Here is an 18,178-nt window from a genome sequence, read left to right on the forward strand (position 1 = left end):
TAATATGGGTACCTATGTAGTGATAAAGATGCGGCATCTAGTAACATCAGTATTCGGAGCTCTTGTTTACGACTCTTGTTGACAGTCGATCCATGCTTTGAAGTTTTCCCTCTCCGCTTCAAATGGGTGCGATTTGGTTCAATCGCCTTCTATTGATGTTTGTTTCGGAGATTACCTTCTTAGACTAGTGAAGGAAGTCACAGCCGAGGGGCCCAAAAAAACTATTTGCTTTATTACTTTTAATTAAATTATAAAAATTAAAACTAATTTACAATTAGAACTTATTCTATAGCTACGCGATGTAACTAACAGAATTTGGAAACTATCGCTACGCGATGTAGGTGATAGAATGAAATTTATTTTATTGCCGTTTTTAAAGAAAACTAGAATTTGGGTCGCGGTTGCGAAATCGCTGACTCCGCCGCTCGTGTCTTGAGGCTGCATCATGGGTCAGCGCTATACGTGTAGCTATGCGACATAATTCCTCCACCCTGAGATCAGCAACTATTTGAGAACGCTGTGATAAAATGTTGCTGGAAGCTGCTCTCGAAGTCGGCTGGGAGCTTCATCTTCTTGGTGATCCTTTTCCTGATTGGTATTTGTTCCAGATTTGATTGCGGATCTGCTTTTATATCGGCGAAACATCATGATACCACAGATGAGTGCAAGTGTACTTGATAGTATGACGTAGAAGGGTATCGTCGTATGATAAATCGTTGTAGATTCTTTTTCCATGTGCAATGTTGGCTGGAGCATAACTTTACTCTGAATAGAATGCAGGTTTCTTAGGTCAATCGACTTCATACTTATGTGGTCAAGGCTTGTCCGTTGTAGTTCCTTCTCAAAGTTGATGTTCACGATTTTAAGGGGTTGACCCGTAATTTTGTCTTCCGTGTTACTTATCGAAAATCTTCCTGTGTGTAAAATGCAGCCCACAGGGATCGTGGCTAAAAAGCTTCCATTTAGCGTGATGAAGTCTTCTCTGTTACATATGGTGTGAACTTGCGTAGGGCGTGGAAATGATAGGATATAGTGTCGTCCATCCAGTTCTTCCATGGCTTCTTGGGAGAGGGTTATAGTCGTCATACCGCAGGTGTGTTCCAAAGTTTGATTTTGAAGTAGATTCTGTGTACAGTCCGAAGATGTTCGAAGCTGATGACTCTTCTTTTCGCAGAGGTACCATTGATTATTGTACTTCGGGCATTCAGCCTCCATGTACAAGAACATATGCCTGTTGGATAGGATGTAAGGAGAGGGCGGAAAGAGAGCCTGCATGTTTCTATTTGGGAGTACAGCTAGCTTATATAAATCAAAGGACTCTACCGATACTATATAGGCATTTTAAAACTATAACTATTCATTTACCATAGTAATACTAACTACCTTTATAATTCCCTATAACTATTCTAATCTAAAGGTTAAAATCCGAAATGCTCCTTATTAAGGATCCTACTCCGTCTATGAGACCTCTTTTTTGAACGATTTGACTCTAGAATTGTCAGCTGGATCAACATGTTGTCCAACTTGCCGTAAAGATGTTTTAATCGATTTGAAATTGTTCACATAAAACATGGGTGTCATTTTACACGGTCTCAGGTTTTACTGTCTGAGTCACTGTCATTTGAACGTTAGGAGGGTCATTCGGATGAAAAGTATACTGTAATAATTTAGGAATTCGTTTAATTCTATGTTTTATTTTTTTAGATATATAGATGTGGATCGGAAGGTCGGCTAGGACTTTGTCCTGGATGTATCGTGGACCTAATTTCTGATGGATTGTAGAAGGGTTGCTTACGACTGTCAAATGTAATTGTCTGTGGAACTTGTTCAATGGTTCGTCAGTTAAAGGTACTTGTAGGATTGGGTTGTCCCTATTGGTACTCGTATGAGTATTTTCTATAGATGAGCCTTCTGTAATATGGTCTACCGAAGGATTTGCTATAATGGAGCTAGTCTCCTCGTTATGGATTTGTATTCGTGACAGGGCGTCGGCGTTGGTATTTGCTTTCCCTTTTTTATATACTACAGTAAAATTATACTCGCTTAATTTGAGTTTCCAACGGGTCAGTCGTGCGTTGGGTTCCTTCATGTTCATAACCCACTGTAAGGGTTTATGGTCGGTTATGATTTTGAATTTTCGACCAAATAAATAGGGGCGGAAATATTTTGTTGCCCATACGATAGCTAACAATTCCTTCTCGATGGTACTATAATTTAATTCGGAATCATTTAAAGTTCTCGAGGCATAACAAATAGGCTTGTCGGAACCTACGGGGCCTTGGGAAAGTATTGCACCGATAGCGACGTTAGACGCGTCAGTCGTGAGAATGAAGTCTTTATTAAAGTCAGGGTACTGCAGTATGGGGTCATTAGTTAAAAGATTTTTACATTTTTCAAAACAATCTACGTACTCAGAGTTCATAGTGATTTTATTTCCCTTTTTTAAACATTGTGTGAGGGGCTTAGTCAGTCGAGCAAAGTCAGGAATAAATTTTCTATAGTAACCTAATAGACCTAAAAACTGTTTTATTTCCTTGGTCGTTTTTGGAATTGGGTAGTTTTCTATAACTCGAATTTTGTCGGGGTTAGGCTTGATACCTTCCCTAGAGATAATGTGGCCTAAGTAAGCTGTCTCTAATTTTAAAAATTCCGATTTATCCATCTGGATCTTAAAGTTTGATTCCCTTAATTTTTTAAATACTTTTTCTAGGTTAACTAGGTGTTCCTGCAGGGATGTACTAAAAACAATTATGTCATCTAGATAGACTAAGCACACGGTATTTTGTAATTCCTTAAGGACGTTATCCATTACGCGCTGGAAAGTCGATGGTGAGTTTTTTAATCCCATCGGCATTCGTAAAAATTCATAGTGTCCGTGTTCGACATTGAACGCGGTTTTAGGGATATCCTCGGGGTGCATCTCTACCTGATAAAACCCACTAGCAAGGTCTAAAGTAGTGAAGTATTGGCAGTTACCAAGTTTGTCGAGTACGTCCGTAATGTTCGGGATGGGGTATTTATCGTCTAAGGTTTTTTCATTTAATTTCCTAAAGTCTACGACTAACCGCCATTTTGTTTTACCAGAGGCGTCTGCCTTTTTGGGAACGACCCAAATAGGTGAGCTCCATGCGGATTCCGAGGGTCGTATTATTCCTTGATCTAACATCTTTTTAATCTGGTCCCTAACCTCCTGTCTATGAACAAAGGGATAACGATAGTTTTTGCCATGTACTGGGATTTCGTCACTAGTTCTAATGCGATGCTTAATCTTGTTGGTGAACGTTAACGCTTCGCCTTCGATATAGAATATATCGGCATACCTAGAACATAAGATCTCTAAATTAGCACGTTCTTCCGGATTCAAGTGCTCGGTACGAAGTCGCGATAGAACTTCTTTCGCGCGGGATGATAGATTAACTTTTTGGAAAGTCTCTAAATTATAAATTTCGGTAGTAATCGTCCTATCCATGGAGAAAATAACATCGTGCGGAGTTGGGTTAAAGACCTCTAATATTCCTCGATTGTTTCTAACAGCTGTTAAGCAACTAGGTATAACGCAATTTGATATTACCTGCTCGGAAATTAAAACATCGCCGTCTTGACTATTAATAGGTAATCGGAGTAGTTTTGATGAGTTCGCAGGTATCACGTCTTCATAATAATTCACGTTACGCGAATTATACATTTGAATAGGGTTTACGGCATTTTCTGTGTATAGTAGTCTGTCTTTAAGGTCTATTTTAGCTGCCCACTGTTCAAGTAGATCTAACCCTATGAGTCCGTCAAAGTAATTATGAAATCTGTATATAAAGAATTTCATATCGGTCATGTCGTTGAACTCTGTGAAGGTCGGTATTTTAATCGAATAGTCGCTACGGGTCGTCGCATGCACATTAGTTACTTCAATTGGGTCATAATTTGGCGAAATATGGGGAAAATATAACTCTACAGCTTCCGGGCTAATGAAAGACTGGTTAGCACCTGTATCGATGAGTAATTTAATAGGGGGGTTGTTAATTTGAATATATGGAAGCTGTCTTTGCGTTTGCATGTTGAGCTCTATTTTGGTCTTTTTAATCTGGGGGCTTTTTGAAAATCCGACTGGGATTTACTCGTCGAAGGTTTTTCGTCATATTCTGGATGTGGAATCTCGTTAGTTGCGTCATAGTATGGGTTACTATCGGGGTCAACGTCACCGTAGTTGTCGGGATCGTCGGTGTATGTAGCGTAATAGTCGTATGGTTCTGGGTCGAAATAATAGTCAGGGTAGTCGTCGTAGTAGTTTTCATGGAAATTAAACTCATGGACGTTCGTTTCCCGGGGATAGTTGTTTAACTGTGGCGTAAATCCACGGTTATAAAAGTTCGTGGGTGGTAGTTGTTTAGGTGTATAATTAACAACTCCACTCATGGGCTTTTGGAACTGATTTTGGTTCCTAGGGGGAAGTCTAAATAAATTACTCTTAGGGTTATAATTAGGTGGCGGCGCACGGAACATTTGTTGCGTGCGAGTCGGATGATGTTGATTCGGCTGACCTACCTGGTTTTGTCTCCAAGGCAGCGGTTGCTGCTGTTGTGGCTGCAGGGGAACCTGCTTCTGCATTGGAGGCACAAATGGAGAAGAATGGAATGCTTTTGGTATTGGTGATGGGAACACCATAGGGTTCGCGGTAAGCGGCTTCGGTGTCGCGTGTTTTCTGTCGTTAAATGATTCATTCCTACTTTGCATATAGGTAGCATTCAATTCTTCTTGTACGAATTCTAGGGCTTTTTCTATACTGTCAGGACGCATGCAGCGAATCCGGGAGCCGAGAGGCTCTTTTAATCCGCGTACGTAAGCCTGCATAGTTAACTTTTTATAAAGAGCGCGTTTCGCCTCTACCGTTGAGGGAAGTGTCTCATGAAGTACTACGTAGGTCATAATCGTACTAAATAATGTCTGGCATCGTTCATAGTACTCTTGTGGAGTACTATTCCCTTGTGTCGCTAAAGCTAAATCATTGTAAAGCGCGGTCTCGTCGCGTTGATCGGAGAAGTTATTAATTAGGGCTGTCCTAATTCCTATCCAGTTGTCTGAGATACCATTTGAATTTATGAACCTCGCCGCCGGACCGGTGACCTTGTTGAGGATGCAATTGATTAGACTTAGGTTAGTGAGTTCGGACCCGGGTTCGGTTCCTATGTAGTGACTCACTAACTGATCACAAATGCTTATAAATCTAGGTAGAACGTGCGGGTTCCCGTCGAATTCGGGAACTACGCGTACGGCCTTAAGTATAGTGTCGGGGTCGTGACACGCCATGGTCGCTTCCCTTATGGACTCTAACCTACTTATATCTAAATTAAGTCTACGGGAGGCCCTACTCGATGCAGGCCCTCCTGGGTTCGATTTCCTAGGATGGAAAATCGTGGGAAATTATAAAATAGGGGGAGTAAGGACACAGGCAGTTCTATGTACTTACATAAACATTTCCTCTGGGCTTGAATCGATTTTCGGATTCTCCTCGGCTCGTGCTTGTAGGTTCTTCTGTAGGATCTTGAGGAAGTGGTCACGACACGACGTGCTTCTTCTTGAATATCCTACCGACTGCGCCAGTGAAGGAAGTCACAGCCGAGGGGCCCAAAAAAACTATTTGCTTTATTACTTTTAATTAAATTATAAAAATTAAAACTAATTTACAATTAGAACTTATTCTATAGCTACGCGATGTAACTAACAGAATTTGGAAACTATCGCTACGCGATGTAGGTGATAGAATGAAATTTATTTTATTGCCGTTTTTAAAGAAAACTAGAATTTGGGTCGCGGTTGCGAAATCGCTGACTCCGCCGCTCGTGTCTTGAGGCTGCATCATGGGTCAGCGCTATACGTGTAGCTATGCGACATAATTGACTTGTAAACAGTCTCTCAGGTTATAAAATGATATATCTTTTTGGTTGCAATTACTGTGCATTTCAGTGATTTCAATAGAAAATACTATTCGTATCTGTCTAAAAATTACTACTACCAGCGACTGTTTTTATTTTCAAAGGAAACGAAAATAAGAAAACCTTAGATTGATCTACTAGTTTCCATTGCACTTCAAATAACAATGTGGTGGTGCTTTTTTGTTTGAAGCACATTGTAGTTTTCAGTGATTAAAACAAAAACTGAGAACCTTCTCTTTATTGGAAGTCGATTATAAAAGTATATTTTACATAGATTACTTATAGAGTTGTTATATAAACTTCATAAAATATTGAAAATTATCCAAGAATGAGATATCAAAAGAAATGATTTTTTTTTCTGCGTTTTGTTTTAAGAAATTTCCAATTCAAGAGGACTAAAATCTTCGCCGGTCTCGGCAAATTAAAACATCGTCATTGCATTTTAATTTTTCTTTTGTATAAGAATTTCTTTCGTGAAATTGAAATCGAAGTGGACTAGTTAATTACGGTTTTCATAGTAGGTAGGGTACAATTTCGAAGTGCAAATTTCATCCCCTTCATACTAATTAGTGAGTGCAAACGGATGACTCTATGGAATCTTTTTATTAACTTGATGACTCTCGGCGTGTACTTCATAAGTAAATAGAAACCGGCCAAGTGCGAGTCAGACTCGCGCACTGAGGGTTCCGTACTCGGGTATTTTTCCAACATTTTGCTAGATAAATCAAAAATTATTTAGACATAAAAATAAATGAAAATAATATGTTTTAGAATGTACAGGTAAAGCCCTTTCATATGATAAACCACTTGGTATAGTTATCTTACTTTGAAAGTTGAAAACATTTTAATTTTTTTTAAATGATGTAGCCACAAATTTGCGGTTTTCAGTTTTATTCCTGTACTTATGCTATAACTACCTATCTGCCAAATGTCATGATTCTAGGTCAACGGGAAGTACCCTATAGGTTTTCTTAACAGACACGACGGAATCGTATAGGACGGTTAGGTAATTAGGCGCGCTGAAACTTTTTAATTGACTTTAGGCAGTTTGTTTCAAAAGACCCTCCCATCTATGTCAGTACCCCTAATTACATGACATCGCACGAATTATAAAGTAAAACGATGACATATTTTGATAAGTTTAATATAATATAGGGACGTGTCTGGGTCAGAGTCCAGATGACCTGAATGTAAATTAAGCTCACGCGCGTTTTCAGAATGTAACCATGTATAAAGAAAGGTAGTAACTGACTGCGAGACATATCGACGTATAGCCACGGAATACTTAAATAGATAGAGGTACCTACTTTGTTCAAGGTCTTAAATCGCGTAGGTATCTAGAAACTTGAGATTTTGCTTGTAGAACCCACCGAGTCAATGAGAAAACCCGAACAAAACCGTGGCGGGTTAGCTAACTTTGTATACTTTCCTGTTATTATAAATGCGAATGTGTGTGTTTTAGGGATCCGTACCCGAAGGATGTCAACGCCGCTGTCCGTCTGTCTGTCAGCGGGTTGTAGGTATCTCGTGAACTCTATCGGTAGAGAGTTGAAATTTTCACAGAATGTGTAAGTATTTTTAACCCCCGACCCAAAAAGAGGGGTGTTATAAGTTTGACGTGTGTATCTGTGTGTCTGTGTATCTGTGTATCTGTGTATCTGTATATCTGTGTATCTGTGTATCTGTCTGTGGCATCGTAGCGCCTAAACGAATGAACCGATTTTAATTTAGTTTTTTTTGTTTGAAAGGTGAGGGTAGTGTCGCCACATAAACAACGATCCCCCTATAAAAGTGATAAAATAAAATAAAACCAGTAATGTTTAGTCGATAAAAAGTTTAAAATAGTTAGATAAGGACATAAACTACCAGCAAAACTGTTATCCAAGCAACAGCAGTGTAAACAAAGTGAATATTCAACTTAAACTACTCCAAAGTGATCACTCTTAAAATTCAACAATTTTACAGTGTTGTGTCGTCTAACAGTGCTTTACTAATTATAAAAACACTTGCGAATGAGAAGATAAACTAATTTGTGTAAAAATAAGGATACTAAGAAGTTTACACAAAACGAATATAGTGATATTACATTGTTTACGAGTTACATTGTTTACGATTTAACGGCCAGTGGAAAAAAATAAATTTAGCCATCGCCATCTGTCACATAAATCTTGCACTATTTGATGAGCCCCGACTACTTACTCAACCTCAAGGATTGGAAATAGAAACGCTATAATACAGACTACCGTTAGATGGCATTAGACGAAATAAATAATTAAGGACGTAAAGTTGTCATACTTGGAAAATAGTCTTACACTTGACTCAGAGGAAAAAATAAATACTTATTTGTTTCACATTTACTAAATCAAATAAATCTACTACGTATGTTGTGCATGGATTTAATTATGATGATTTGACAATTGCCGTTTATCAAGTTATAAGCTAAAATACACTATCAGCGTAATGTACTCAATAGCGCAGTTGTCTCAGTATTTGAATTAACTACGCCAATAAAAAGATTGCATCGAGTTCAAAACCTACTTCTATTTTTTTTTTTTTTGCTTGTTGTTATTATTTTTTATTTTTTATTGGCTTCTAGTAATTGATATAATTAACTTACTATAAGCATGGATGACACATCGAACATTACTTTACGGAAAAAACCGATATGGAGATCATACAACAACTTGTCAGACATCTTACTTAAAGACACAAATATCCTGAACTCTACTTTGTTGGATGACTCGGCGAAAAGCCTACCTAATATATCAAGTGGGGATAACTCCTATTTACAAGATTTAAAACAGCAAATCCAAGAACTTACATTGCAACTGGACAGCGCAAATGAAGAAATTGAGAAACTTAGCATGGACAATTTATCTCTTAAAAAATCCATTGAAAATTATGAACGCAAAATTATTATTTTTAAAAAAATTGGCATATCTGATAACTTAGTCATGCATATAACTTCACCTACTGTGAGAAAAATAAAGAAGATAGTCTCATCAGAATGTGACAACATTGGAAATAACGATCTTACCTTCGCCAACTGTCCAGATAATAAGGAAACTCAATCAGGCCTTGGTGAAGCATGCAAAAGGACAGAGGATCAAACTGGCTCTGAAAAACATCCCCTGGAAACACCAAAGATTAGCAAAAATTTAAACAAAAGCACAGAAATGACAAAGGATCCTCAGAAGACACCTCGGCTCTGCAGAAACTTGAACAACAGCCCAAATAGTCAGAATAAAGCCCAAATCAAAACTACCACTAAATATAAGAAAGACGTTTGCTTAAATGCTACCAAAGACTCTACATATTTGCAGAAAATTAAACTCACTACTAGAAACTTACTGAAGTCTATTTCTAATAACAGGGATATCTGTAAGCGAAAAATTGTAATATTAGGGGATCAGCAAGCTTGTGGACTTGCTGTTGCTCTTTTAGAATCACGTAGAACATCATGGAACAACTACTATAAAATTTCAGCTACTGTCAAACCGAATGCTTTGTCTTCCGAAGTTCTTTCAGGCTGCAATAATTTAGACAAGCTTGGTAAAGAAGATAGGGTAGTGTTAGCTGTTGGTGCAAATGATACAAATCCGTTTTGTGTGATTGATGCACTTTCGCTGAACTTAAGTAAATTGCGTAACACAAATGTATTGATTTTACCAGTACTAAACAATCCATTTCTTAACACAGACCTACTAAACAACTACATTGGTTCGATTGCTAAACTACGCTCAAACGTCACCTATTTAAAACTAAATGATGCAAAATTACACTATAAAGATAACACTCCAAAATTATACAGCGACCTGATAAATTATTCAATCGATTATGATGACTATAAAAGCAAATACCTAGTTGGGAAAAATGATGGGATAAAAAATCTACTTAAGATAAACGAAAAAATTACACGTAAGGAATGTAAAATTGAATATAAAAAAGGGACTATACCATACTATTTCATTAAACAGAAAAATAGTAGTAGCTCACCTAAAGAGTATAAAAAGGGAACCATACCTTACTATTTTAATAAACAGGTAAATAGTGTCAAGGTTCAAAATCCCATTATTTCACCTATAAAAACAAATCCGACCTACGTTAAAAAAATTACAACAAAGCAACTAGACAGTAAGTTTTTTCGTGGCCAATAAAACAGATAGTAAAAATATAACCATATTACATCAAAATATTGCATCAGTACTTAGTAAGATGAACTGTCTTGAGATTGCATTACAAGACCTAAGGAAACAAAAAATAAATATAGATATAATCTGCCTCAGCGAAACTTTCATAAAAAAGGGATATGAAAACTATCTTAAATTAAACAACTACAAACTTGCTGCTTGTTACTCGAGAGAGAAAGAAAAAAGAGGTGGCACGTGCATATTAGTCGAAAAAAGTCTAGAATTTAAATCTGTTAAAATCAGTCAAGGGTTGGCCTGCGACTATCTTTTTGAATGTTGTGCTATAGAAATTTTACCGTTTAATCTTATAATCTGCTGCATATATAGAATACCAAAATATGATAATATAGTAGATTTTTTTGGAAAACTTAAGTCGCTCTTAGAAAAAATTTCAATTAATAAAGACTATCAAATAGTTATATGTGGTGATTGGAATATTGATACACTAAAGGATGACAAATTCACTAAACAACTAAAAGAAATACTACATAACTACAACCTAGAAATTCATATAAATGCTCCTACAAGACGAAATGCATGTATTGATTTATTTGCGAGTAATATAAAACCAGTTGAAAGCAATATACATATGCTAGGCTTATCCGATCATGAAACTGCTCAAACACTTTCGTTCGCTGTCAAAACTAATATTAATTCGGAATGGTATGAATTTAAGCGAGACTACTCTAAAGATAATAGGCGTAAGTTTGTTGACGCCATATCAGCATTATCTTTTGTGGAGGTTATTTCTGAATCTAGGCTTGAAATGGCTTTTGATTCATTTACTGATTTAATAACATTATTCTATAATTTATGCTTCCCTCCAATACGTATCAAATATATAAGTAAAAAAACAAAACTGTTTTGGTTAACCAAAGGCCTAAAAAGATCAAGCGCAACAAAGAGACGACTTTATCTGAAATATATAAAATCAGCAAGTGATAAAGCGCTAAATAAAAAACGATACTTTGGGTATAACAAACTTTTGAAGAAATGCATAAATACATCACAGAAAATCCAAAACGCAACATTGATCTCTCGTGGACGTAATAAATGCAAATCAACATGGATGGTTATAAAAAATACAACTACTAATAACATCGAGAAACCTAACATTGAATATATTAAAAAAGATAATGAAAAAATTTCTGATTCACAAAAAATTGCTGAAGAATTTAACAAATACTTCATAGAAATTACGAATAAAACACAAACAACTAAAAATAAATCTTATAACCTGATTGATCACAAAAGCGTGAGCCTATTTGTCTCGCCAACCAATCCATTTGAGGTATATAAACTAATCATGTCACTCAACAATTCAAAATCTGTAGGTTATGATAACATAAGAACTGATATTGTTAAAGAAGTAGCGGTGCATATCTGTCACCCACTAAGTCATTTAATCAACTTATCTTTTGAATGTGGTACGTTTCCGCAACAGTTAAAGATATCAGTTGTCAATCCTATATTTAAGAAAGGCGACAAAACTGAAATGTCTAACTATAGACCCATTACCTTAATAACTATATTTTCGAAGATATTCGAGAAGGCTATGTACACTAGGCTAAATAACTTTATAACTAAAACTAATATTCTAAAAGAACAGCAATTTGGATTTCGGAAAAATAGTTCAACTACGAAAGCTTGTTTTAATTTAATTAAATTGATAACTGAAAGCATTAACCAACGTATTCCCATAGTAGCAATTTTCTTTGACATGAGCAAAGCGTTTGACTTTGTGTGCCATGATATACTTCTATCGAAGCTCGAACGATATGGAGTTCGTGGAATTGCACAAGACTGGTTTAAAAGCTATTTGACGGAAAGAGTGCAGTGCACACAGATAACAAAAGTTGTAGACGGCGTAAAACGTACGTACCAATCCACATTTAAGCATAACAAAACCGGTGTTCCTCAGGGAAGCATTTTAGGACCAATTTTATTCTTACTATATATAAACGATCTTCCTGAGGTAACACAACACCAAACCATCCTATTCGCTGACGATACCACTGTTTTAATCAAATGTACTAACGAAAAAACATTTAATTCAGACATCAACCTAACTATCAATCAGATCATAGACTGGCTAGATAAAAATAATTTAAAACTTAATGTAGATAAAACAAAAATTGTGGCATTCAAAAGCGTTCAAGCTAAAGATATTCCTCTTCATATTCATTACAATAACAGTGTCATATGTGAAGTGGAATCAACCAAATTTCTAGGGATTGAACTTGATAAACACTGCAACTGGAAAAATCACATTGACATTGTATGTAGTAGAATCAATAAGTTTGTGTTCGCTTTAAAAAAATTAAGGAAGATAGCCACTAGAGACGCTGTTTTGAGTGCGTATCACGGTTACGTATCATCTGTACTTAATTACGGTCTGATAATTTGGGGTAACTCAGTTGACATAGACAGAGCATTCAAAGTACAAAAAAAATGTATACGGGCAATATGCGGAGCTCACTATTTGGATAGTTGCAAACCTCTTTTTAAATCCCTTAATATACTCCCTCTACCTTGTATGTATATAAAAGAAATGTGCATATTTGTAAAAAATAACCCTGATCTCTTCACCAGACATGGAGATGCACTTGGAAAAGCAACGAGACACAAAGACAGATTGATATACCCTGATATAAAATTATGCTTATTCCAAAATAATTCGTATTGCATGGCAATAAGCATATTTAATCAGCTTCCTTCCCACGTCAAAGTTATGCCATTAACTACATTAAAATCATTTTTAAATAAGTGGCTATTAGAGAAATGCTTCTATTCGATTAAGGAATACTTGAATCCTTATAAATAATAGCACCTATGATTTTCGATATCTCTAGTTTTTATTTTTATTTTGTTTGTCTAATTATTTTTAAAATATGTGTAAAAAACAAAATATATTCTGACATTAAGCACTACCTAACAGACAAGCATATTTTGAGTTGTTAATAATAATTGATATGTTTTTTATGGTTTTTATAATGTTGACATTTTTTGATCTTTATTTAACTATTGTTTTATACTTTGCTTGTGTAAAGTCTATGTATGTCTTTCTTTACTTAATATTTTAGTCTTGACTTTATTTGTATTTAATTTAATTGAATTTAAGATAATATTCAAACACCAGTTATAGTGGTAAAATGTATAAGGCTCATCAGACATTATTCCAACATATTGTACCTACATTTTATTGAATAAATCATTGAATTTGAATTTGAATTTGAAGGTGGCTTGATCGAGAGTGTTCTTAGCTATAATCTAAAAAAATTGGTTCAGCCGTTTAAGAGATATCAGCTCTTTTCTAGTTTTCTTGTAGAAAAGAAGGTTATGTCAATAGACAAATGTCAAGCTGTCAAGATGGACGTTGCCTAAATACATAATTATTTATTTGAAAATGATGTTTTGGAAAACTCAAATACTTTGGATCGTCGGGGGTGTTATAAATTTTTAATTTACACTTGTGGTATGATGTCATTGTATTTCAAGTTATTTTAATGAGCATTAAGTATGTAGGTATATTTTATAACAATAGTTTAAAATATGTTATTAGTTAAGCTGTTAGATGACGCTATATGTTATTATATTTTTAGGGTTAGGTACCTTTAAAATACACCTACCTAAAATAAACCTAGTACAAAAATGTTTCTACAGCGTGAAAGAATTTTTGAACTAATAGACCTCAATAACACGATATAGTTGTAAAAAAATTATTGATACTTTTTTTAAGATTGACTAATAATATAATTAATAGGACATAATTAGTTAGGAATTTCCATAACATTTTTTAATTTTTATATACGTGACATTTTATTTATATGTACTTAATTACGTTGCAGCGCCCTGACGGGGCTTCATGTTGTAATATTATAATTATTTTTTCTATTATGATGTAAAACATGAATGCAAATAAATAAAGAATAAAGAATAAAAAATGCTATTTCTCGTACCATAGTATGGAACTCTTCGTGTGCGAGTCTAACTCGCATTTGATCGACTTTTTGTTGGTTTGTTCTTCAATTACTTCGCAACTGAGCAACAGATCGACGTAATTTATTGCATAGGTATTATAGCTCAATATAAAAAACCATAACCCTTCCTTACGGCTTTTCCGTAGTCGGGTAAAAAGTGACATTCTTTTTGTTCCGGAAAATCAAAGAGTTCCCGCAGGATTTTTAAAAATCTAAATCCACGCGGACGAAAGCGCGGGCATCGGGTAGTTTCTATTATAAACTAAATCAGAAACCCTCGACAGTTACCCTTATCTCCTTACCTTAGAAAATCACGTCACGTACATCCATACCTTCCTAAGTCCGATATCTTGGCACCGTATTTCAATACGTCTGATAACTGTAGGAAGTGAAAGCAACTTCGCTCCACCCATGTTCCATCGTAATAAAATTTACATTCATCTATTGAAAATATCTTTGACTATTTTTTTACCTGTTTTCACTATCTTTTTATACACCAACCTGCCTAAGTTACGTACTGAGTTCGACTTTAGTTCAAAGTGACTTTTACGGCCTACCAAATAGCCGAACTTGTGGATATAAATATTGCAACACGTTTACGAGGTTGTTAGTATTCTAAAAACGTTCGAAACTTTGGTATATTTTATGAAGTTAGATACTTTGACTGGATTAAATCAACCATATTCATGTGGCGAAAGTTATAGGAGTGGGATGATGGTATGCAATTTGAATGGTTTTATTGCATCTAGTCGCTGCCCGTCTCCGATCTGTACTATTTTTAGAGCCTAGCAAAATAAGCCTTTACTATAGCCGTTGTAGTGCTTAAGACTTTGCCGTCGTTTCTTTCGTTCTATACGGGGGTTCACTATTGAAAATATATAGGTCTATTGTAGAAACTTCCAACCGCCGCGACCCAGTGGTTCGTTCTTCCACGACAGGGGTCTTCTAACGCTGCGCTTTCCCATAAGAGGTCGTCATTCTAGCACCTTGGGACCCCAACGTGTATCGGTTTTTCAAACTATGTACCCTGCCCATTGCCACTTCAGCTTCGCAACCTGATGAACTATGTTGGTTACTATGTTGGTTATTCTCCCATGGGTCGGAAAGGCACCTCAGCAGAGTTTAATATGGCAGAATGAATAAGAATAAGGCAAGCAAAGGACTTGCTAGTCTGTTACACGAATAAAGACAGTGGCAGCGAGGCTCTTACGAAAACAGTTCATCGGCACGGTCCTGTAAAGATAATCCGAGTCATTTTTCCATTTCTTCTCAAGCCTCTTTGTCCAAGTGACTAATGGTCACTCGTTAATCACGCGAGAGCTTTTTCATAGTTATCTTGGCATGCACGGTTTTTAGACCAGTGGGCAAGAAGTGGAGCGATTTATCCTTATTTTGATAAGATATTTATAAAGATTTTTTCTTAACATAAGATTGTTATAAATTTATGGGCATAAAACCCTTAAAAGGTCAATAACGGCAGTTCAACAGGTCTCTTGTACTATTTCTGTACACAAGCGTTATGCTTATTAAGGAAAGGAGAATAATTAGGAACTTTTAACCTAATGCGACATGGAAATTCTCCTAATAGATTCAGAGAATTCGCTTCGCTCCGCTTATTTCAGGCTCTAACAGATCCGCGATTTGAAGAGGAAATATTTGATTTGATATTAACAATATTAGTCAAGAAATGGTTATATTATTTATGATATTTATACATATGTTTTATTAATGGGTATACATTTTTTGTAAGCGCCGAGCTTTTTAGCTCGAAGCTCAGCGTACGTTACATTTTAGGAAGTGACATGTTAATGGAATTTATAGCTTCAGGCCAGACGAGGTCTAACTCTAGGAAAAAGTTAAAAGCATTATACGATACAATACATTGTAAAAAATACATATTTATGATATCATAGCCAGCGAAGTTATAAAACAATTATTTTTAAGCTAAGTAGCTATATTTTTGTATCTAAGGTCGGTATTAAGGACGAATCAGTTAAGCTGTTATTATTCTAATTTCTAGAGCACATTAGAAAATTCCGGCAAGCAAAAAACAAATAAGCCACCTGATGATGAATGTGACATTGTTTCCTTTACAAATCCCGTTTGATTTGTTTTATTTTCCGCGATAGGTATGTCTCTTTTCGGGGATGCAAGCTATCTCTGTATCAAATTTCGTTAAAATCAGTTCAGTGGTCTTAAAAAGGTGATGGACTGACAAATAGAAATATTTTCATATTTATAAATATGCTTAAGGGCAATATTAGCAAGACTAGAAACCAGTTAATACAAAAAAATAAACAGGGTCAAATATAATTAGATAGGTATTCCATAAAAAGGTTTGTGTGAGAATGTGGTAGGTAATTGAATATGAAAATATTTTAATCACAAAGATAAGGTAATGTGGTCTAACCTAGTTAGCTAATGCAGTTGCTGTTAAGTTACGTGAAATTCTACCAGAATTGGGTCAGCGTGAAATTAAAACCAGCTAATATTCTTACCGTGTTCATTATGAAAGCGTAGAATTTGTGATAGCATAGATATAGGTAGTTTTAGTTGAAATTATAAGTATGTACTTAAAAATATTGTTTATAGTATCCAAAAACAATCGACATTAGATCTCTACAATATTAAATAATAAATAAAAGTTACCTTTTTTTACTAATATCTAATTGAATTTTACATACGAGTAGATGATCTACCTGGCTCACCCCGGTTTCACTTTAGAGTTCCCGAAAAATCATTTCTTGTCAGGAGAGGGTCTATACATTAAAGAAAATTCAACGAAAACTGGGGCCGATTGCTGCTAAACAAAAAGTAAGGCATATAACACACAAAAACATAGTAAAATGAACAAAGAAAATGTGGTCTGTCAACTTAAAGCTGGGTAGTTCCTATACTATTATAATATGAATCATAAGTAGCTTCTATATACGAAAAACCCACAGAAAAACTTAAAAAAGTAGAATGCAATAGTGAACAAGGAAAATGTGGCCTGGCAATTTATCAAATCAAAGTCAGATAAAATATGAAAGCTGGCCGTGGTTTCTACTATAATAATTATAATATGAATTACATATAAGATTAAATTTGTTTCGTTAAGTCCGTACGAAACATCTAGAAAAACTTTAGAAAGTGAGTGTTAAATAATATGTTACACACAAAAACAAAGTAGGTAAAGTGAACAAGGAAAATGTGGTCCGGCAACCTATCAAATTAAAGTCAGATAAAATATGAAAGCTGACCGTGGTTCCTACAGTCATAATATGAATTACAAGATTAAAACATTTCCCCGACCAAGGAAAATTTGAATAAATTAATTTCAGTAGACATACCTAGTACTCGCTCATAAATGAACGTGACATGAAAACGAATCTTGAAACGAATATAATCTCCGAAGATTTAAAAATAAAAGCGAAATAAGTGGACCATGATTTTCAATTATTAAATATATTATATCAGTTAATGAAACACACTTCTCAGCTGAGCAATCTAAACAGCGTTAAACGAAATTCTACTTTAAATCAATGAGTAGTAAGTTCAAATTGAAAATGGCTGTTTAAGTGAAATAATGTCTCATAATTTTACCGTATATTAAAATCGAGTTCTCAAGAGAATAATGTTCAGTTAAGAATCTATTTACTCTACAATGTATCTTTTTTACAGAGTTTAAAAATCCTATTTTATCGAAGGTGAAATACATACTTATTATAAAGGAAGGTGATATACTAGAAAGAAGAAGAAAATTAATTTATTCATCTTGTGCTTAATTAATTTGTTCATGTAATAGGTAAGATAGGTAACGACAAGTAGTGCAAGATTTAAAAAAATACTTTACTATTATGCATAAAAATAAATAAAAATCTGTTTAAGAATGTACAAGTAAAGTCCTTTCATATGATACCCCACTTGGTATAGTTATCTTACTTTGGAAATTGAAACATTTTTTTTTAATGATGTGACCACAAAATATTCGCGGTTTTCAGATTTCTTCCTGTACTTGTGCTATAAGACCTATTTACCTGCCAAACATGATTCTAGGTCAATGGGAAGTACCCTATGGGTTTCTTGACAGACAGACAAC

The 18,178-nt window shown here is 35.2% G+C and overlaps 1 protein-coding gene across 1 annotated transcript; it reads right to left on the reverse strand.

The window, feature by feature from the left end:
* Positions 1-3,675: 3,675 nt before the first annotated feature.
* On the reverse strand, positions 3,676-17,477 carry LOC123869487. The gene is made up of 2 exons (XM_045912409.1): positions 17,466-17,477; positions 3,676-5,526 (listed from the first exon to the last, which is right to left on the reverse strand). Exon 2 carries the CDS (start codon positions 5,299-5,301, stop codon positions 4,060-4,062), a length of 1,242 nt encoding a protein of 413 aa, XP_045768365.1. The 5' UTR covers positions 5,302-5,526; positions 17,466-17,477; the 3' UTR covers positions 3,676-4,059.
* Between the last annotated feature and the right edge of the window lie 701 nt (positions 17,478-18,178).

The sequence above is a fragment of the Maniola jurtina genome, chromosome 11 (genome assembly GCF_905333055.1).
Source record: "Maniola jurtina chromosome 11, ilManJurt1.1, whole genome shotgun sequence".
Taxonomy (NCBI): domain Eukaryota; kingdom Metazoa; phylum Arthropoda; class Insecta; order Lepidoptera; family Nymphalidae; genus Maniola; species Maniola jurtina.